Source organism: Symsagittifera roscoffensis, chromosome 6 (assembly GCF_963678635.1).
Source record: "Symsagittifera roscoffensis chromosome 6, txSymRosc1.1, whole genome shotgun sequence".
In the NCBI taxonomy this organism is placed as follows: Eukaryota; Metazoa; Xenacoelomorpha; order Acoela; family Convolutidae; genus Symsagittifera; species Symsagittifera roscoffensis.
The window spans coordinates 11,245,870-11,268,514 of NC_087067.1; the positions used below are offsets into that span (position 1 = coordinate 11,245,870).

Genomic DNA, 22,645 nt, shown 5'->3' on the forward strand with positions numbered 1-22,645 from the left:
TAAATTTGTCAATACTTTTTCAACTCTGTACAATGGTATCCAGACTTGCATTGATTTGCTTCCAAAATCTGATTGAGTTGTCAACAGAGGATTTAGTAATAAACAAAATGAATGCTGTTTCAGTGGCTGGGCAAGTGCTTTTTGATCGTAATATCCTCGGTACTTGCGGTACGAAGAAATCAAGTTCTTTTTTGTTTCTTTGAACTTTTCTAGCATCGCATCTTGCATTGCCGTGACGAAGTCTGATTCTGCTGTTACTTCTTCCATTGCTTTCGTCGAAAAGCGAAGATCAAGTGGTTTTGTCGGTTCTCTTCCATGGAAAATTGAGCTTGGGCAGCATCCAATTGATGAAGAGTATGACGTATTGTGAATAAATGTTGCCAATGGGACATACTTGTGCCAGTCTGACCATTGTTCATTAGTATTCAGCTTCAGGATCCTTTTTAGAGGTCCATGAGATCGCTCGACAAGACCAATTGATTGTGGATGTTTCAGCGTTGCATGGTTGATTTGGACTTCTAACAGAGTTGTCAATTCATGCATGAGCTCCGACGTGAAAGTCGTTCCGAGATCTGCGATTATCTTTTTCGGTAAGTAGCTGTGCATGAAAAAAATCTTCGTGAGTTCCCTTGCAACTGTATCAGCGCTAGCGTTCGTCAATGGTGCTGCAAACAAGTACTTGGAGAAGACATCGATTCCAGTTAAAACAAATTTGTACACTGGGGACTTCATTGGTCCAACAAAATCGATTTGCATCATGTCTCCTGGAAAGCATTGCAACGAAGAGATTGGCTGCAATGGCGGAATTTGATATTTTGCAGAAGCTCTTTTGAGTTGCAAACATGTTAAGCTATTTTTGATTGTGTTAGTTAAGAATTCGGTGAATCCTGGAAGGTAGAATCGTTTTCTGAACTCTTCTGTGGTTCTTGTCATTCCCACATGTCCACCAGTTCGAGAGTTGTGAATTCGATACACGACTTCGTTCCAAAGATGTTTTGGTAAGCAGTATTGCTTATGTTTTACCTGTCCCGTGTCATCATAGAAATTTCGAAAAAGAACTTTGTCGTCAATTACCAGCCGATTGAATTGCTTGGCATACTTCTTCTTGCGGCTGCTTTCGTACATGAGATTTGGGATTTGTTCATTGCGTTTCCAATCCTTAACTTCTACTATATCAGGATCTTTGTCTTGTTCATTTTTCAAGTTGAGTACTTCGTGACTCATATTCAGGTCACTGAAGACATCAGCAGGATCATGGTATTGTACTGCTGCGATGATTGGTCTCGTTACTCGGACAAAATTTTGAGGTTGGATGGTGTCGCTAGCTTCCTGCGAGCTTAGCTCTCTCATAACGTTTTCATACAGTCAGAGTTCTAGCAATTGTGCTCTGAGGTTGTCATCGATCTTCTTCTTTTCGGGAAATGCCTCATCCATTGAGTGGATCAGGTTCAGAGATGCATCCGGTACTTTCGCTGTGGCTTCGATCTGTATTTCTCGCACTGGTATTTTGTCCGTTAATTTCAGTGACAGTGAAGCTGATGGGTCAGTTTGCATTCGAGACAAAAAATCTGCTGCATAATTCGCTTTTCCAGGTATATGTGCGATAATGATGTTGAATGCCATGACGCGATCCAAGAAATTCCAGACTGAAGGTGGAATTGTCTTCGCTTGGAAAAACTGTGTTAAGCTTCGATTGTCAGTCAGTATTATCACAGGTTTTGATGATCCCCAGATGAAATGAGAAAAATGATCGAGAGCGAAGTATAGTGCTAAAAACTCTTTATAGTAGATGGAGAACTTCAGTTGTGCTGTATTGAAGAGTCTTGAACCATAAGACACTGGTGCATACGTTTTAATTTCACCTTTGTTGTCAGTCTTCACATAGTCTTCAACCATGAGCACAAAACCGGTTCCATGATAGCTTGCGTCACAGAGTATTACGTATTGTAATCCTGGTTTTGGTAACCGAAGTGTTATGTCTGTTGCTTGTATCAGATCATGCTTGAGCACTTCAAGACTTTTATGGTGCTCTTCATCTGTTTGAAAAGCAACATCTTTTCTGAGAAGTCGATAAAAAGGTATCAGTTTTTCTCCTAGGCTTGGCATATAGTTGCGAAAAAACTGTACAAAACCGATTAATCGTTTAACTTGTTTAACCGTTTGTGGCATTTTAATTTTTTTTAAGAACGTGGAGATTTTCTCTTGTTCCGGTGACACTCCTGCTGGTGTGATTATGTTACCCAGGAACTTCAGTCTTTGTGTTCCGATCTCACATTTGTTCGACGACAATTTAAGTCCTGACTTCCGTACACATTCGAATATTTTCGAAAGGGTCGGTATCATTTCATCGAAGTTATACACAGCGCTCCCTATGTCATCCATGAATTGTGTACATAGGTCCGCAGCTAAGCATGGATCAAGGTAGTGTCGGATAAAAGAACTAAATCCTGTTACTGATTTACTTCGACCTTGAGCCAGGCATTTGTATGCGTAAGTTCGTGAACCGAAGTTAAATGCCAAAAGTTGGACTGAAAGGTCATCTGCCATTTGCACACAGTGGTATGCTTGTGAGCAATCAAGTTTGGTAAACAAGCTCTTTCCTGCGAAGTGGTTCAAAGCATCGGTCATGTTTGAGATCGGAAAGTTGCTGTTGATATAGTCATTCTTGAGTGAATGGTTTATCCTTCTGAGGTCAATCAACATCCGCAATTTACCAGATGGCTTTCGATGTGCAAATAGTGGACTACTGTATTTAGAATGTGACAATGTTGTTATAATTCCATAATAGTGCATAAGGGCAAGTTCCACTGTCAATTCGTAACGCAAATGTATCGGCGTAGGTGGTCCTTGTGTATACAGAGGTCGTGTGTGTTCCGGTTTTAGTTTGATTTTGAGGTCGGAATTGTACCCAACATCGAATCTATGTTTGGCGAAGATGTCCGAAAAGTCAACAAGCAAATCTTCTACTTTTGACCTTTGGTCTTCTGTCAACACTGAATTCTCCCACTTAAAGTTCTTGATAAATGTCAATCGATCTTGACATTTCGTTTTCGGTTCAAGTTGTTCAAGACCTTGAAAATGAAGAATTTGGTCGTAAATGTCGCGTTGGATTTGAGGAAGTAATTCAGGGTTTTGACATGTTTCAGGCGTAGGAAATCAAAATTTTTCATACTCAGGTTCATGCTTCATTTGGGGCTGCTGACTATCACACGATTGTTGAATTAGCTCATTAATGCCCATTTCAATATCGTCCGGGTGGTTCATTTTTGCAAATGCAATCATTTCAGGTTCGATGGGGAATAAATTTTCTGCTTCTTTCAGAGTCAGAATTGAAAATTTCCCAATTTCGGTTTTGAAAAGCAAAGTAATGTGATGATCGGTGATGTTAAACGCTGTGATATACAACAGGTTGTTTTTCAGCACTTCGCTTATTGAAGAAGTGAACGCAATTTCAGTTTTCTTCAAATTCCTGAGCTGGAATCACGATTCCGGTAGTTTTTTCCATGTCTTGACATGTGTTCTCTAGCTGGCATTCTACAAGAATTGTCTGATGCGGGGCTATTGTTTGACGTTTTGTCAGAAGCAAAGGGAATTTTTTCACTCCATTGACTCTTCTTGGCTCGTTTGGAGGTTTTATTTCGTTGATTTGAAGGGTCATATCTTTGAAATGCAGTAGATTATACTTCGGACAGACATGAATATGATGTTTTTTATAGAAAGGATTTCCTAGAATTATTGAATTGGCTGCATGAAGAACGAGAAATGATTCTATCAAGGTCATGTCTGCCAATCGGAATTCTAACGTTACTTCAGTTTCAATGGAGACTTGTTGTCCTCCTGCCATTCTAACTCTCTTCAGTTTGGGTTCATTTACTTCAAGAGGGCGAAATAGCGATTTTTCTTCTTTTAGGTCTTCAAATGTCTGTTTTGAGATAACATTTGCGCAGGCTCCTGTATCGACCAGGGCTCTACGTTGTAATCCCGATGAGAAACGTATTTTCGTGTACGTCAGTACTGTTCCTTCCGCAGGGATTATTGCGTAGAGGCTAAGTATCTCATCAGGTTGGAAAAGTTCGTTAGGTGATGATTTAGGTGATTTCGATGATTTAGGGGGCTGACTCAGTGGCTTTATTAGTTTTTTGGCTCGTTTGGAAACGGGAAGTTTTGTCCGCGTCCTTGTGGTTTCTGTCGCCATCAGCATTGACTTGCTGTGTGGTTAAATTTTCCACAAACGTCACAAAATTTGGCTGATGATCGCACCATTGGTCCAAAAGGTCCGTTGGGATTTTGCGTTTCAGCTTGAGGCATTTGTTTAGCGACAAATTGTTGCGTCGGATATTTCTGGGACTGTTGAAATTGTGCTGATGGATGCATTTGAACCATTGGCTGTTGATTTTGGTACATGTTTGGGTACTGCTGATTTTGAGGGTACAATTGCGAATATGGCTGTTGTGCAACTGGTGGCATATTGTGAAAGTTTGGCTGAGTATTGTTGAAATCAAATTTATTTTGCCAATTATTTCTACGTCTTCCGCCTCTGTTGCCTCGTTGTTGTCCATACCCATTATTTTGGTTTGGCTGATAGCCACTATACTGATCACTCTGACTGTTGTTGTTCCGATTTTGTTCGGGAAGCGGATTCGATTGTTTATTCGACTGCTCAGTTATTTGTGATCTCATTTCGTTAAGCTGCTTCTCCATTTTTTCCTGATTTGTGGAAAATTTTGTGATAGCGCTTATTAAATTTTCTGAGACTTTGTCGTTTACTTCGTTGAATCCGTCTTCCGGGTAATCGTCTTTTCGGCAAATCTCACGAATTGTGATTTGCTTCTTGGTCAGGTTGCACAGTTCCTGAACTGTAGTTGCAGGTGGTTGTTCCATCAGCTTTGATCTCAGCCAACCTGGCATTCCTTTAATGAACAGTCGTTTAATTTGTTCATTTCGGTTGTCATGTACAGCATCTATCCTTTCTTGCCTTTAAGCAGTTTCTCGGTGGAATCGTGCTGCTTCTGCTGCTGCAGGTGCTCCAATTATTGCAGGATCAATTGGGGCGACAGCTGGCAAATCTGGTGTCGGATACGCTCGCTGCGCTTTTTTCGTTAAGTTGACCAAGAAATTCTCTGGGGTATCTGTTTTCGGGTTGAATCGCAGTTGTTCTAAATTCAAAACGTGGATTTCTTGAAGTTGGGGGTTGCAAAAGTGATCCCTCAGGGCTATGAGACTCGCGGGAACGTTCGCTCGAGTTGCTGGTCCTAGTGTCTGGTAGAATCGCAGCGCGTTGTCTCGTAGGTGCAGTTGCAAGAAGTTCGCTTGTTGTGCGTTTGGTATCGCTGCTACTCCGATGTAGCCTTGAAAAAGTTGCTCGAATTCTGAAAAGTCTTCTTTTTCCGTTCCTCCATAAGGTTGGACCGAAACTTGCGCGTGTGCCATCGTATTACAATCGAATGAATATCAGGGTGATACAGTTGATGATAAGATACAGCACTTATTCAATTTAGGGGGAACACTAGGGAGTTTGTTATATAAATTAGCTGTTAACGAAGGCTAGCAGTATCACTGATCAGGTTTATTGATGCAATTATATGGTTGTGCTAAAGGTTCCGTTACTTCACTTCTATGGTGGGGAAACTTAATGACAATTATATCAATTAACTGCAGGTTTGAGTTTTGAGTTTGTTTTTAACTGTTTTGTTGATTGTTGAAAAACCTGTAGATCTGCTTTCTTTGTCTGCCTTGTCAGTAGCTCAGCTGTCCTGCCTTCTGACTGGAACAAGAAGTAGTGATGTTGTAGGTCACAATCCACATCTGCTTCTGTAGATTGGAGAGACTTTCCGCCCGGAGATGTTGAGAAGTTGAGACTGTCTTCTTTTTCTCCCTGTCTGTCTCAGTTGTTCGCTGAAAGTTGCTCTGTTTTCCACATCTGAGCGTTGCTGGGTGAAACGGGTTGTGTTGCCCTGTTCTGTTTCAGCAAAGTGCGGTTGTCGTTGTCCGCTCGTGTGATGAAGATTGCAATTGCCGATGACTTTTGGTGATTCCAGAAGTAGAATCTTCCGCGACAGTCACCATGTGATATAGTGTCCCTTCGGATGGCTGTGGACAGCTATATCGTCATTTATTGATAATGTTGTAAGCTGTTCGAATATTAATTAGCGCTACTGGCTATCAATTGTTATTGATTGTTTCCATAATTTATGTCTCGAGCGGTTAAGACTTATCTTGCTTTAAGGACGCAGGATTCGGTTCTTAACTTCTGGAATATCGCTAGTCGATCGGCGCAAGTTAGAGCATGATTCTAATATTTTATTCTTTTCAAGTCTACCCAATTGATTAGTAGCTCGGTATAAATCTCCAATGATTGGTCTTAATTACCATCAATGTTTACATAGTTAAGTAAATATATGATGCAGCTCTATTTTAACATCAAGGTGAATTATGTAATCTATTAAGTTAGAATGGCTAATATAGAATGAATGACATCATGAAGGGATGTCACAGTCGACCTGTTTCTTCTTTGACCAATATGATTTTCCGAGCTCTCCCAAAACACTATACAGACCATATCTTGGCCAAATTTTCTGCCCCACAGACGAATTTTTGAAGAAAAAAAACAGGTCAAACGGAGTTTTTAGACACTTTATGAAAAGTTTTGACCAAAAAATTGCGTTTGTCGAAGCACTCTTCCCCTCAAAAAAGTATATATTGGCGCCCAATGCGCCTTTAGAAAAAATGTAGTGTCGGTCAGCCAACAATGGATGTCTTAAAAGAGTACCAATGGGAGACCCGCTAAATCCGCTCCATTGCAGGAAGAAGCGTGTACTCTCATACAAGCATCTTAGATAACTATTTGAACGAACAAAACCAACTAGAGAACTCGAATCTTTGAGATCTCGAGTCCCAGAACACGCTATTTTCAGAAATTGTTAAGCGAGCAAAAAAATTTTTTGATAATATCTCCAACTTAGCCGAGGAAAATTATTTTAGAAGACATTTTTTTGGGCCGAAAAATGTTTATCCGTCGCACACATCAAGTAAACTGTGCTTGCTTAAATTTTGTAATAGCAGGCAAGTTGAAATTTTAAGAAAGCACTAATACGAATAAATAAAACTCGAAAACTTTCTTTTTGCTCTTGGGACACATTATTTTTCAAATCACTTTATTTCGTAAAAGACCCCCTCACGCAAGTAAAAATCACGACAATTGTTCTCGCAAGTGTAAAAACCTATCAACTCAGATTAAACTAGGATCTATAGATTCTTAAACAAATTGAGTTGATATTGAAGCATCTGAAAAAACGATTCGCCCACAGACAATTATCGAGTTCCGAAGACAAAAATAAGTCCACACTTTAGAGCTCTACGAATTTCATGATCCTTTCATGAGTGACACTTTTTGACAAAACGCATCCAATTTGAAAACAGAGGCGAAGCTGTGCTTCGCAAACACTAGCAGAACACATAAAAAAGCAGTTCCTGAACTTGAAAAAAATCAGAAGTCAAACCACGAAAAATCAAATTTTAGCGTGAACAAAAAAACTTTACGTGAATTTTTTGACGATATACAATTGACACTTTCACCCTCTACAACGGTCTCGTTGTCAAAAAATTCTGGAATTTTTATTCCGCTGGGAAATCTAAAAAATTATATCCATACCATAATTGAAAGCAAAAGTAGATCACATTTCTCGTGATCTTTACACTTTTGCCGTTCAATAGTGGAGTTTTAAATTTTAAGACTTTTTCTGGAAAAAAAAACAAAAAAATACCACGACCTACACATAAGTCTTGTCTTCACTACGTTCATCGACTCTTAAAAAGGTTACAGATCGTGTAATGAAAACGTTATTTCACTCATAAGATATCAAATTATTATTTTCTACGGAGACTGCTTGCGCTTTAGTTTGCGCTAGAGACACCAATGGGAAACTTGAACTGCTTTGCATATATATATATATATATATTTTGTTGCGATTCATTTAATGTTTAGATGCTCCGCCCGGTAATTGATATTTTTTTGTTTCGCGAAATACTTTTTTCTGGTTCCGCGAAACATGCTATGGAAAAAACACCCTTAATACCTTTTTTTAGTTGTGCTTAATGCAATGATCCCGAAAGTGTACAGCATACTGCTGCGAGCTATATGCAGCAAACTGAAACTAACTTATCATATTGCTTCCACTACTAGTTCCCAATCCGGTAGACAACGAAGATCCACTCGTAGTTGCACCATCGCCATTTCCCTCGCCCGGGTGCAATCTTTCTTTCTCCAACGCACTTCTGCACCCCCTCAACGCTCTTGTCAACAATGCCACAATATCGCCCCTCACTCCGATTGCCGTCTGTGCTCCCCCTATTGAGGATGATCCACTGGAGTGAAATATCGACACGTGCTGGGAGGCCTCGAATGCGGAGAAAAGAGCGTCTGAGAGAACCCGAAGCCCGTTGGTCTCTTCCAGAAGGTACCGCATGTCTTGTTCGGTTTGAAGAAGGAGTGGAAAAATCCTGTTAAAATTAAATTTCCAGGAACATTTTATCATTGGTTTCAGCTAAAAATGCTGTTTTTGTGACTTCAAAACAATCAACAAGCAATAATGAAAAAACGATTCCTTGAAGTCAATGAAGGATGATTAAAACACTAAAAGTCATAGCGTGTTTTCAAGATAATTCTTTTGGCGATCAAGCTTTTTTGGCATATTTTTACACATAAAATTATCGATATTAATACGAAATTGTGTTACCTGGGAACAGTCATGAAGAGTCCTCGTTTACTCAAGCATTTCGTGAACGAGAAAATTAATTTCTTCTTGAAAGCCTTCACCTCTTTGATATCCGCCGCACTCAACTGACTTCCGCCGCTCGGCGAGGCCGCCGACTCCTCTTTTGCATAATCCAATAAAATTTCTACAATTTTCAGCAACTCATTTGAGGCCTTCGTGTATAGATTGTAGTAGGGGAAGACGTTTTCAAGTGCCCACAAGAAGTTGTCGTGTTGCATGAAGACGAATGCGAAGTGAGCCGAAGCCGAGCAGCAGATGCGAAGAAGACCGAAGAAACTGTGCAGACACTGTTTATTGAAAGCGACCAAATCTCGCTCATCGTGATTCACTCTAAAACAAACACAATCAGCATTGAAGAAAAAAAACATTTGAAAGTTGTTTCCAATTTTTTTTTTACAAAGAATAATTTTCACAAGACGTGCGAGACACTTAATAAATTAGCACGAAAACGCACAAAATGATTTGAATCAACTTGAAAACAAAACTAATAATTTATTAAGATTTAACTACATATTACAATACAAAATATTTTTTACGCTGTTTCAATTCAATCCCAATCCAAATATTTTCATTTCAGTTCATAAAAATCTACTAGCTAATCCTCAACTGGCACAAAGCACTAATGCTTAGTCATAAAGTAAAAAGTTACGCCCGATCGTCCAAAAGAAACGCATGAGAGAAACGAGTCAATGACTATATTTCACATTTTTGTAATGTACAAAGTGTTGACAATATGCTGCCATTCCTTCCACACACAAAGATTTGCTGTACAACTGGGGGGACTTTAAAAAGTTAGAAGTGGAACGCTACAATCCGAGAAGAGAACCGAAGCTTCGAAATTCGAACTACAGTGATTAAATTTTTATATCATTACACGGTTAACTTACAGGATATAGTTGAAGAAGATGTTTTTCAATACCACTTTGTTTGAGACTGTGATCTGTACATTCTGGGGACAATCCACACAAACCCAGTGCCAGTAAAACAAAAGTGCCTGCTTGTTCACACAGTTCTCCACCTACAAAAGTTAGAAAAGTAAAGCCAACATGCAGTTGGAAAAGCATTGAGCTCAGAAAAACTAACAATTTTGAAGATGCAGTTTATCGACTTCGAGTTTTATAGTTCCAATAAAGAAGCAATTAAGGCTCATTAAAAATGGGGCTCTTTTTTCCTATCCCCCACTTGCGATTTTTACAATTAAAATTATTGTTAGGTTTATCCGATTGTTCTGAAGTGACATGCGGACTAACTAAGCCATGGCAGACATCATTGTTCTTCATACATAACCTTGTAAAACCACTCGCTACACCATAAAATAGATGATCATGCCACGTGGGGGAAATAAAAAGAGCCAAAAGTGGATATAGCTCTAACTGTTTAACAAAAAGACAACTTGCACTTCGCAAATATAACGAAGAAACGGCAAAAACAATCTCTAAAAATGACAACGGAAAAAAGAAAGACAGAAATATGTCAAGAACAAAGCAATTTGACAATAGGATAAGATTAATCAGTAGTTGTGCAAGAAGCACAGAATAATCCAATCACTGTAATCTAAGGGAAGCAATAAAACAAAGACCTAGACAAAAAATCCCATTTTTGCAGTCGGTGGCAGGGGTTTAGTTAACACAGAGGCGAAGCTGCGCTTCTCAACCACTAGCGAGAAAACGATTTAAAAAGCAGCTCTATAAAAGAAAAGGTAGAACAAGCCATGAAATAATAAAATTTTCTGTGGCGGATTCGATCCAAGGGCCAGGAGATTTAGAGTCCCCTGTCCTCGCATCTACGCCACGGGCCCTTGACAATTAATTAACACTAGCCACATAGCAGCTATAGACGCTTATGAAATGCGATTGCAATGCAGCAAAAACGGCAGCGAATACAAAAAGACATAGAAAAATGTGAAAGATCACACTATTTTACATGTAATAAATGGAAAGCAGCAAGCCAAATTATGTTTAACTTATGCATTTCAAAAGAAAGCGAATTAAATTTCTAAAATCGAAAAAATTTATGAAATCGAGCAAATTCAGATCACTTTTCTCGACAAGCATTTTTTTGCATTTTTGAAACTGAACCGTAGCCAACAGAGATGGAAAAAAGGAAAGTTTTCAAGAATTTTATGACATTTCCTGAAAAAAAAACATCACTTCGTTCTTTTACGCTTAACCGCGACCTATAGGGCATTAATATAAAACCTAACTTGATCCCCTACAAGTGTTCTTTGAGGTGAACAAAATCGCCAGGAAAACACACCCAACATCATAGTTCCTTCCAGTCACTATCAAAAGTTCGGAGTTCGGAGACTACAGGATTAAAACTCGGACCCTCCGCATTGAGAATCACATACATTCATCGCTGAGTCATGGCTTCTCGAATTAGAGCTGCAATTTTCTTAGGGGATATAACTAGAAGATGCTATTGCACTTATAGTTGCATTGGAATTTTCTATTTGCAATGGAAAACAAGGAAAGCCTCTAGGATAAATCAAGTAAAACCAAGTTTTCTCGGCTTAAATCAAGCATTATTAAGCTTTTGTAAGCCCGCTTAGCCTGACCTTTTTAGCTTGAAATTAGACCAAAAAATCACAAAAAAAAATAAACTGGTTTTCCTCGACACTGAGAAAAAAAAATTTTGAAAGTTTTTTTGTTCAAATCACGACTGAAAGATCAAGACTCAAAATGAGATATCAATTAACCCAGTCTGATGACTATTTGTGGTATTTCGTCCCTTTTTTCAAATGGTCGGAACAAAAACGGCACCAGCAATCTCGTCTTTGCTGTAAGAAATTAAAATGCAAAGTGCAACTTGTTCCGAACAAAAAAAATTAGCTTGAACAAAAACAAGGATCAAATACATCCAATTCACTCCATTTATGCAAGTATCAACATCCTAGATTGCTGTTATCCAAAAGAGCCAGGATGTCTAAAATTGTAAAAACTGGATGGACTATTGTTTTCTCAGCGTTGCTGCTGTTTCAAACCTGTATAGCTTAAAATTTTCAATTGCAGCAATCTTGTTTTTGGCTAAACACGCGTCAACCCAAGTCATGACGCCGGCTTATTATTGAGACAACAAATGACTTGATTTGGGATAATCGGGTCAAAAGGTATTATATGCACTTCTATAATAAGGAAGCGTGGTTAGCTTCCTTTTAGCAAATGAATTTGAATTGAACTTACAAAGAAATCAGAAATCAAACCGCAAAAAAGCATGAACTTTTAAGACTTTTTGCTAAAAAGGAAGCTAACATCGAAAACAAGTTCAAAGATAATTTAAGTTTTTGAATTACAAATTTTCATCGATAAGTTTCAAGTCGGCTTTTACAGCACTATGAGTTCATTTTTACAAACGATTTCACCAAATTGTGGTTTGCGGTAAAATTGCTTCAGTAACAAACCCTAACAACCAGACTAACCTTGCTGTGAATGAGATGAGGATAGAAGACACTCCACAAATGTGGGAAGTGGGGCGTGAACATCTTCTTCTCCAGGGGGGAGAGGGTGAGAGCGGTGAGGACTGTGAAGAAGTACTGGAATCTGTAGGTGCCCATGGACAGAGACGGAAAGTCCTCCAACATGCCCAGTAAGTGCCTCAGGATCTAAGGAGTGCGTTTCATTTTAAGGGATATTAAGGAGCTTTTTTTAAACAGCAACTTAATCAACAATCAATTAGGCCATGCCACCATGAGCTAAATAGCGTTTCTTTTACAGATAACAAAAACAAAATCGGAAAAACAATTGTTAAAAGCCATTCCACCAATAATTATTGTTTTTTTGCAAGTCATTTGATGCTACGACCAGGAAGAGATTTGGAACTACTTTGACCTACTCGGTGCCCAAAACGCAATCATATTTGGTACCATTGTCCAAAAACTAATTCAGTCCGACCATTTGTATGACCCCCATTGTGCGACAACCATTTTTCTGAATGCGCTAATACATACTAAATTTCAGGGGTAGCGCGCACCAACATGTATGGTCAAAAACTTCCAAGAAATGCCTATTAGCTACAGTTTTAATATGCTTCGTTTTGACTGCGGCGCAGAATTTGTCACAATATAGTCGTTTTAGTGTTTTGGTGCGCGCGGAAAACCAGTAATTGAAAAACCTACATTAAAAGAACATACCTTATGGACAACAGTCAAAACTCGCTCCTCGTATTGCACAGTGCCATTCTTATTACTATCTGGCAGACTGAATTTGTCGACACAACTTTTCCAGTAGTTGTACAAGTGACCACTGTCTGGAATCAACATCATCAGCACCTCTGCCGCTTCGAATCTGACTCTGTAATTGTTCTCGGCTATTAGGAACTGTTTCACCCACAAATCTAGATTGTTCAGGGCCCAGTTGACCATGTGTGGAGACCTGGACAAATAAATGAAACCTCGTCATAAAAGAAAAAATACCAAAGTATAGACAACAAAAACAAAATCGGAAAAACAATTGTTAAAAACCATTCCACCAAAAATTATAGTATTTGCTACTGTGATTATTTGGTTGGAAAAGTGTAAATGAACTCAAATAAAATTAACAGTTTCTTTCAACGTTCGAGCATTGATGTCACTTTAAACACAGACGCGAAGCGGAGCTTCGCTTTACTTGCGATGTAACAAAAGCACAGCATTGCAAGCTAATAAATAGACAGTAAGATGAAATAAATAATTTAAAAAAATTGACAAAACCAACACTTTTTTTAGAAACCACGAGAATGGAATCTCGAAAACAGAGGAGAAAAAACCACTAGCATTAAATAAGCTTTTCGTAAAATATTCCGCAGTTAAACCTTCCAACTTTTATACTGCCAACTGACATGACTTGTTCAAAACAAGAAAAATTCTTTTTTTATTATTTAACGATGCAAAATAATTTCACTAAGCTGACAAACAAGAGCCGAAATTATTTACGCCGAATAAGAGTTCTCAGCAAAAAAAAACACAGGGAAGTTAAATTTAAAAAGCTACCGAGGAGTTAATCAACGACACTTGAGACTATAATGAAAGCTGCTTCTAGCGCAAAAAAATGTGGCGTGGAAACTAAGTTGACAAACATAAGCCGTTAAACTATAGTCTGACTATGCTATTTTCCCGAAAAACTTCAGACGCTAAAAAAAAAAGTTGCTGCCGGGACTCAAAACTGAGACCATAGGGAGCAAAGGCAGCCGCATTACCTTCAGGGCAGAGAGAAGGGGCCTTGAAAATTCTAAGAATCGATAATAAAGCAACATCAATTTCAATTTTATATATGTAAAAGTTGTTGACAGAAAAAGTCTGGTTTCCGATTACAAGACACTCGCTGGCTTAAAAGACACTAAAAAGAAGTCTAAATAGACTAAATAATTCATTTCAATTTTTGTGCCTTTAGCTGATGCCGAAAATTTAAAGGAAAACTTAAATGCATGAATTTATTTAAGTTGAAAAAAATTGAAATAAAACAAAGAGACTGCATCATTAACAGGATTTTGTCAACATTCATATGTTTTTCCTTTCATTATGATGCAAATTAGCTAGTAAAAAAATTTCTATTAACAATTCGGAAAAAAGAATGACAAAAAATGGTAAAATCATAAATTATATTTAGATCATTATTATGGGCTTGGAATGAAAAACATAAATAAGTTGATCGGCCATTTCACGACAGTTATAAATTCATGGCGGGGCAAAAGCCCGTTAACCTATGCAACAGACTGTTGGAAATAAGTGTCAATGTCAATGAATTCAAGAAAAACCGGAAAGAATGAATTTTGGATGAAAATCAACCAATCGAAAAAAATAAATGAAAGCTTTTTCATTTTCCAACGAAATTTATGATGAACACTTCTTTCCATGCCACTCAGAATGCTTGAAAATATTTAAACTTGGAATTCATTCACGTTTATTTTTCATGCGTTTATTTTAACGTAAAAAGAAAATCGCGAAAAAGCAACGACCTGAAGAAAACAAAAACGAAGACAAGAAACAACGGGCAAAATTGTATTTGATAACTAGTTCCTGATAAACCAAATACAAACTGTTGTCATCAAAAAATTGAGCTGAAAAGTTTTTACGAGACATCTCTCCTGAAACACAAACTTATACAAAAATTCAACCCTCATACTAGGCAAAATGAGTTGACTTGGCCAATACTACAAAAAAAACAATAAAACCATTCAAAATCAGAGTTGGTATATTGACAAGTTTCAACATCGAATCGTAGCTGCACTTCGCTAACACAAACAAAAAATTGCCAAGAAAAAACAGCTCCAAAAGTGAAACAAGAAAAGGTAGAAACATGCATTGAATAAGAAAACTTTTGCTACGCGTCGGATTCAAACCTCCGACCTCGCGATTATGAGTTTCACCTCCTCGCATCTCCGCCACGGGCTCTTGAAAAACTGCTAACGCTAGCCACCAATGAACCGCCTCCAGATGCTAATAAAATTGCCAAGGCAATGCAGCAAAATTGCAACCAAACAAACAAAATTAGTGCAAAGCGAGGAAATTAATTTCATACCAGTCGATTAGGAGTCTTACGTCCTTTCCTATGAGCACTTGCTACCAATAAAGCAAAAAATAGATGCTATGAAAATTCCAATGCCAGAGATTGTGATTGAAGCAAAAGTTTTGCCAATATTTGCTACTTTCGTTTAAAAAAGTACCTTCAAAGAACGCAAGAAAACAGAGAAAAAACGGTTATATTTTACAAAAAAAATATCAACATTCGAATTTCAAGGAAAAAATAGATGACCGCAAATCGCTTTGAAATTCTGGAACAATTTATGATTGACACTTTTCAATAAAATCAGCCTAATTTGAGAAAATTGGAGCAATAGGTAAAATTTATATTTCGCTGGGAAATTCGACAATTAAATTCTACTTATGAAACTAGACGTCGATCACGTTTTTCGCGACCTTTTACACATTCGCTGTTCGATAGTTGAGTTTGCCTACGTTTTGACAGCGTTCATAGACTCTTAAAAAGCCGTAAGGGTGTCACAAATGGTGTCACCAACATTTGAGACTTAGGTTGGAAAAAAGAATTGTCGTACTATTACACTACGCTAGCTAAAGTTTGCTAGTATAAACAAGAACACCAGCGGATTTGGGGGGGGGGGGGGGGGTGGGGGTGCGGACGTCCCCTTTCAGGGATTCGACCCCCTGCACACCCAAAGGCTGCCATTTTTGGCTGACTGACCCTAAATTTTTTCTAAGAGCGCCTTTGGCGCCATAATATACTAATTTAGAGCGGGGAGATAGCGCCGAAAAACGCGATTTTTTGGTCAACAAAGCGCAGAAAATTTGGTGAAAATGGGGTCTTTATAGTGATTTGGGAGAGCTCAGAAAATCAATTGGTCGACCTAAAAAAAGGTCAAAAATTTCATTTTTTTTGAAAATCCCCCCTAGAGAAAATCCTAGTTCCGCCCCTGAACAAGAAAGACATTTAATCGATATCTGCACGATTTGTACAGCAAAGCTGTACCGTATTTCTTAAATTCATTTTCTGCTAATTTTGACTTCGATTTTGTGCAAAAAAGATAGCGAATAGAAACGTCTAACGACTCTTATTGTAACGACTCTTATTGTGGTTGAAAATTTGTCATCATTCGGTCACTTCATGATGAGAATAGCCCCCAGCTAAGTCATTTTCTGCAAAAAGCCTGGTATCTGGTTGCAATACCCTTGCTTATCACAAAGATAATCATTCAAGTGTCTTTCTTTTATATTAATGCATAACTTAATAGCAACCTGGCGCATTCCTTGATGAGAGTGAGAGTTGGTCTGGGACAAAGAGCCAACAGTCGCGGCATGTACTTGACCATGTGTTGGGTGACTGTGACTCCACTGTTTCCCTGGCTCAGTTGACACTCTACTTTGGCCAGCACTCTCAAGTAGGGCTTCACTGTCTCGGGGGATAACACGCCACTGGATAGGATCAACTCACAGAACCGAACGGGGATCTAAACCGAAACTGTTTGATCATAACCATTTTAACAAATTATGAAGAGGAGTCTTTCATCAGTAGTGATGTATTTCGGTGAGTTGCCCCATTTTTAATTTGAGAACTGAAACTCTTGTTGTTCAAGACTCACAATCAGCCTTTTTTCAGGGTGAAGCTCACATAAAAGGTATCATTACAAGCGTAAAGGGTTTTTACATGATTTTTTAGATTCAGGAAATTTGGTCAATTCCCGTTATAAAACTGACTGAACTAACGGGTCATCAAATATCTAACTTAGGCTATAATGGTTGAGTAATTTGTCTTGATCTAATGACAAGTCTTGATCTAACGATGCATCAATGGACGAAACATTGCAGATTACTCACCAATTCGTAGGGGGTCAAAATTAGCGGCGGGGTGTGGACATTTTTTAAACAAGAAAGGCATTCTTCATTGCGGTGGAGGGGTTCAAAATTATCAGGCTGTTACCGCAAATTTGGATCAATTCTGATCAATATTATGCCAAAATCAAGCAAAAATTTTCTAGAAAAGTGAAATTAGCACAAAATTTCAATGATTTAACCCAGATGACAATTTATTTTGCATTTTAAAGACAATTTTTTCTATTTCGTGCTCTCAAAATTGATAAATTTTCCAAAAACTTTGGATATAAACTTTATGCTATGAAAATTTCCGTGGGCTCCATTCAGACCCCCCCCCCCCTCAAACTTGGAGGAGTTAATATTCTAGGGGGGATGGGGTCAACGAAGAAGTAAATTTGTGCTGCTGGGGGTCCCGACAATTAAGTAGTGCAGTAGTATTAATTAAATCTTACGAAATTTTCGAAATTCTTATCCATCCTGACTAGCATTTGGAGTATCGACGACACACTGTCCAGGTTAATCTCTTCCTCAATTAAAATCTTGAGGAACTCGTAGTTGTTACTAGTTAGAGCACCCATATCAGTCTCAGCCAGACATCTGGCTAGGTCCTGGAAGTCCCTGTTGCTTCCCGATCCACTGGTGGCACCCAATGCACATGATTTGTCCAGCAGAAGTTCAATGAGCTCCACTATGTTGTGAAAAACTGCCGACTTCTTCTTTCCCTGCAATGAAAAAACCCTGCAAATCACGTGATACCACGTGAGACTTTGTCTCACTGCACAATATACCACGTGAGACTCTGTCTCAAAGTTATATCCACATCAGAAAACCGCTCTTTTCAAGTTTCCTCACCTAATAAAATTACTAAATTAAACTAATCAAAACTGTTCACAAGTCATTTTGCATGCAAGAGTAAAATTTTGTTCACTTGTTCACGCCAACACGTTTTAATACTGTTTGTAACATGAAAGCTCATTTTAAAAAATACTTTCATACATTGAACTTCAGAAAAAAAACAAGGGGGACTAGGTTTCGAGAGCGCTGGATCAAAAATCTTCAGTCTTTTAATTGATTTTCTGGAAAACCAAAAATCACCGGCAAATTAACGTTCAGGTGCTTTCTCAAAGCTAGTTAGTTTAGCCAAAATCCCATGAGAAAATGGTATAACATTTTGCCAGAAACAGACGATGTAAAATAGTACCTATTCCTATCCCTTGGGTGATACTAGTAAAAGGGTCAAAATAATTAATGCGTAGCATTAAGAGCTCCCTTGATTTGGCACGTTGAATCCGCTTCCCATTACAACTTCATCATAAACGTATTTTGGTTAAAAAAAAAACATTTTCGATTTCAATACTGCTAATGTAAGCTTCAAAATTACATCTTGAATCTTAAAATCTGCTGAAAACATCGTTAAAACCCGTGTCTGTACAAAACAATTCATTACAAAACAGTCCGTACAAAAAAATCTAAAAAATTATAACGAAGTCCAAAAACCAGTCCCACATAAAACAGTCCCAATGATACAAGTGATAACTTTTCCAGAAACTGATGAAAAAAATTTAGCACGGATTGAACAATTTTTGGTTCCGGATGATAATTAGTAGTATAAGAGGGAATATATTGCACGATAGTGCACTTTCAAATTTTCTTCAAAAAATTTGAAAGCATCACTCGAAACATTTTATTGACAATAAAATTCTTACTGTTCATGAGTTCTACGTGTATGATTTACTAAAATTTTGTTTTCGTTCTCTGAATCAACGACACCCGGCATTTTTTTTTGAATTCCATTTTTCACTAAAAACTTACGTTTATCATACAAGAAAATCGAGTTCTCGGACATTTGATCTGCCATTCTGTAACAATAAAAGGAAGTCATGCTCATTGACATATAGAGGTTCCAAGTTATTAAACCTATTAATTGTCAATAATCTACTTCCTGAAAAAGTTGGTTTTATGTCCAATAAAGTAAAATTTTTGTTTGTTCATAAGTTTAGGGATAATTACATACTTGGCAATAATGATCTAGTACATAAAAAATTTTCCCCATAAAAAGAATTAAATCGACACCTTTGATTAAATGCTATCAGACGCTGATTTGAGGTTGCGACTCTATCCTGAAAATATGACTGGCTAATTCTTCTAAAAATTCGAGAAAATCCACTTTTTGTGAATTTGAGTGAGTTTTTCAAACACTTGAAAAATTGAAAAAAAAATCCGTTTTTTTTATTCAGTTTATAATGATACTGTATAGACGTATTGCGCTTAAGTCGTGCTTTGAAAATACCGAGCTTGTAAATTACGACATCTATTTAACTCGGATTTCAAATTGATCGAAAATATGAATTTTTCATCAAAATTAAAAAAATAGCTTATAATTCTTTTATTATGATTTCTTTCAAATGTCATAAACATAAGACTAAATTCATGGCGAGACGATTACATAATGCATCCTTAAGCTACCCTTGATATACTGTTAAATAGAAGAAATTTCCTTAACCTAAATAATTAGATAAAAAATAATAATCATTTAATCAAAAAAATTAGTTTACTAAGACTATATTTAAAATCAAGTAAAAAATATAATCTTTACTGTCTAGGGTAGACTTTCAGTGGGTATTTTGTTGCCCTTTGTCTACTCTTTACTTTGTCATTTTGGTTCTTCATAATGTTTGACGATGTTGTGTAAAAACTTGATTGGGGCGAAATAAATTCTTTCTTTCAATATAGAGTTACCTAGCTAACAGCAGCGTCCATTAGAAGCAGTTATCCGCGAAACAAAAAAGTTAACGCAATCAAAAAAGAACTTTTTTTAATCTAGTGCTTTTGACCTAGGCCCTGGGCTAGACATACTTGCACTATCAGATGATTGGTTCTGCGATGGAACGTTTTCGGCTGCTCCAAATGTATTTTACCAAATCAATACAATACACGCTTAAGTTGAAGGATGTCTTGTACCTCTTGTTTACGCTCTGCTTCTCAACAAAAAGGAATCAACATATTGTCGCCTCCTCGAAGTTTGAAATGTTGAGTCACTAAAACGCGTTACAATTGATTTTGAAGTATCTGTGCGAATCAATCACAGCTACCAATCAGAACGCTCAAACTCAGTTTCTTTTACATGAGTCAAAGCGTCAGGCGAAATGTTCAGTCGTCAGGCAACACCCACGATTACAACAAAGACCTTAAATTTTGTCAGCTTATTCGAATGCTTCTGTTAAAAACGTTTCTACCAGTAGAAAACGTCCCCGCTGCGTTGAGCTTTTTCAAGGTCTAGCACCCCAAGAAAATCAACCGATTATCAAGTACTTCAAGGACACCTGTATTGCTAGACTGCCTTCTCAAGGATGAAAGTATCCCTGACTTAACAGAGCAATGGAGTTGCCATCAAAGAGTATAAAATGACCTTACCCGCACCAACAACGCTGTAGAATGTTGGATCAGCAATTTCGTGAAATTAGTCAAGAGCAAGCACCCTTTTCCAAAACTCCTCGAGAAGCTCAAGGATGAATAAAATAAAGCCGAGATTTCACCAGAAAGTTAACTTTGTTTTCACTTTAATATTGAAAAATCAAGGAAATTAATCGCACATGGAAAAGTTTTATTACTTGGCAGTGTTGAATAAATTTAAAAAGTGAAAACAAAGTAAAGTAATAAAACTTTTCCATGTGCGATTAATTTCCTTGATTTTTCAATATTGAGCTCGGGTTGATTTGAATCCGGCGCAACACTGGATACATGCAAGGTGCTGATTTTCTTTTCCTCCTCGCCCAACTTTCAAAGTTTGAGCCAATTTGTTGTACTCGAGACCTACCCGTTTCAAATTTGCCCAAATTTCAGCTTCTTTTCGGAAAATCGGAAAATTTTTAGTGCCACCGAGGATTCCACCTTTTGCTCTCTAGATTTTGAGTCTAACGCTTTAACCAGTAAACCATGATTCCTTTGATTTCGATCTGATTTATGGTTCATTTTTTGGTTCTTTGATCTTTAAATACGCTCATGTTAGGTTTTTCAAAGCGTAAATCAATTCTGTCGGCGCCAAATTTTGGACTGTTTTGTATGGGATTGTTTCTAGGACCTTTTTTTAGTGTTTCGGACTGTTGTGTATGGGACTATTTTGTATATGCACCTGAAAATCCCATTTTCGTATTTCATATTAAACTATTAGTTTTTGGCATTCCCATCGATTTTAATCTTACATCTGCAGTGAATGATAGCAATTCGTTCAACGCATCAAACTCGAGTGCAGTCGATGCTATGACGTCATTTTCCGAGTTGGCACTCTCGTCTTCGTCGTCCGAGAGAGTGACACACGTGGTGGTCGTGTTATTTCCACTACCCCCATTGGAGCTACTTGTCGTGCCAATTGAAACTGAGTTCGAGGACTGGTGACCTTTGTGAAGTTTCACGTCCAGAAAGAATTTCACCTGCAAAACCACTAAGATATAGTAAAAATAAAGTTACAAATTTCAGGGTTAAAAACAATTACTGCGGCTATTTTCATTTCCCCAACATAATAGCATCAATATTTTTGGGTAATGAGTAGTTTTACAAGGGTATGTAAGAAGAGCAAACAAGTGAAAAAAACTCAATTAGTCCATAGGCCAACTTGATAAAGTTTTACGCAGGTGCTCGGTGGGGTCGGTGGGTTTGAGTGTGGGTTAAAGGAGCAATGAGTACTCAAACAACCCAGCAATGAGACGTAATATGCACAGACAAATTATTTCTTTGAGGTTCACACAAATGACCAGAACAATTTAAGCGTTCTTAAAATCATTGCAAACTTTCTTCGGCAAAACTTCATAGATCAGAACACTAGCAAGCCGTGACCGTTTTTGATGCCAAAAATAGTTTACCAAACGAGAGGTATAAAATAAATGATTCAAAAATTCTCAAAAGCTCAAAATCTGTCTTACGCCGAGTTTAATTGGTTGAAATTAAACTAAAACCAAATAATTCCAGGTCTCTAGGCAGTATTTTTTTGTGCCTACATTAAAACATCTCGATTTTCTATTTTCAATCACCACCCTTCAAAATTAAGTTTACCATAGAGCCAATGGTTCCAACTGAAATCAGCAACAGTGATTCCCTCCTGCCCATTCGTGCTACATCCATCAAGAGGGAGCAGTACTCGAAGAAGTGTCTTAAGTGTCTTCTTCTGAGTAGAGAACTGTTGGCGAAGTTGACCAGTGTCTTCAGGAAAGAACGAAGCTCACTTTTACAATACACCTGCCACTCATCGTCACTATCACACAACATTTTAAAAAAAGGTTGAACAAATTTGTTTCAAATACTTAAGTAAATCTCAAAAACAACTTCCAGTACAAAAACGCTCAAAAGATAGAAACTTTAACCTGTTACCGATTCAAAATACACTTAGCATCGCTCATGATACACAGCATGTCTCATGCTTAAGTTTACATCCATATTCAACGGTCAAGTAATTCTAAAGCAGTCCAGAAAAAAAACAGAGCAACTCAACTCAGAAGAAACTCAATGAGAACAAAATCAGAATGCAGTATTCCGTTGAGCAAGCTCCAATTACCTGCACTATATTTCTTCTTGA

The 22,645-nt window shown here is 37.7% G+C and overlaps 2 protein-coding genes across 5 annotated transcripts in view; one reads left to right on the top strand and one right to left on the bottom strand.

Annotated features, from left to right (window-relative positions):
• The window catches only part of LOC134848536 (cyclin-dependent kinase 1-like), a 488,218-nt gene that overhangs the window by 348,792 nt on the left and 116,781 nt on the right, over positions 1-22,645 (top strand). For 2 of the 4 annotated variants that reach the window (XM_063866039.1, XM_063866037.1), the window contains exon 1: positions 4,736-4,745. The exons of the other annotated variants lie outside the window; for them this stretch is intronic. The gene's annotated coding sequence lies outside the window, so the exon portion shown is untranslated. Of the gene's footprint in view, positions 1-4,735; positions 4,746-22,645 lie in introns of those variants that run through there. 4 annotated transcript variants of the gene reach the window in all.
• LOC134848535 (ubiquitin carboxyl-terminal hydrolase 34-like) overlaps positions 1-22,645 on the bottom strand; it is a 67,899-nt gene that overhangs the window by 11,732 nt on the left and 33,522 nt on the right. Inside the window, exons 16-24 of the mRNA XM_063866035.1 lie at positions 22,126-22,324; positions 21,279-21,506; positions 17,529-17,798; positions 16,501-16,712; positions 12,904-13,144; positions 12,193-12,375; positions 9,662-9,792; positions 8,736-9,104; positions 8,159-8,499 (exon numbers count right to left, since the gene is read on the bottom strand). Of these exons, the coding sequence (XP_063722105.1) occupies positions 8,159-8,499; positions 8,736-9,104; positions 9,662-9,792; positions 12,193-12,375; positions 12,904-13,144; positions 16,501-16,712; positions 17,529-17,798; positions 21,279-21,506; positions 22,126-22,324 (2,174 nt within the window). The remainder of the gene's footprint in view (positions 1-8,158; positions 8,500-8,735; positions 9,105-9,661; positions 9,793-12,192; positions 12,376-12,903; positions 13,145-16,500; positions 16,713-17,528; positions 17,799-21,278; positions 21,507-22,125; positions 22,325-22,645) is intronic.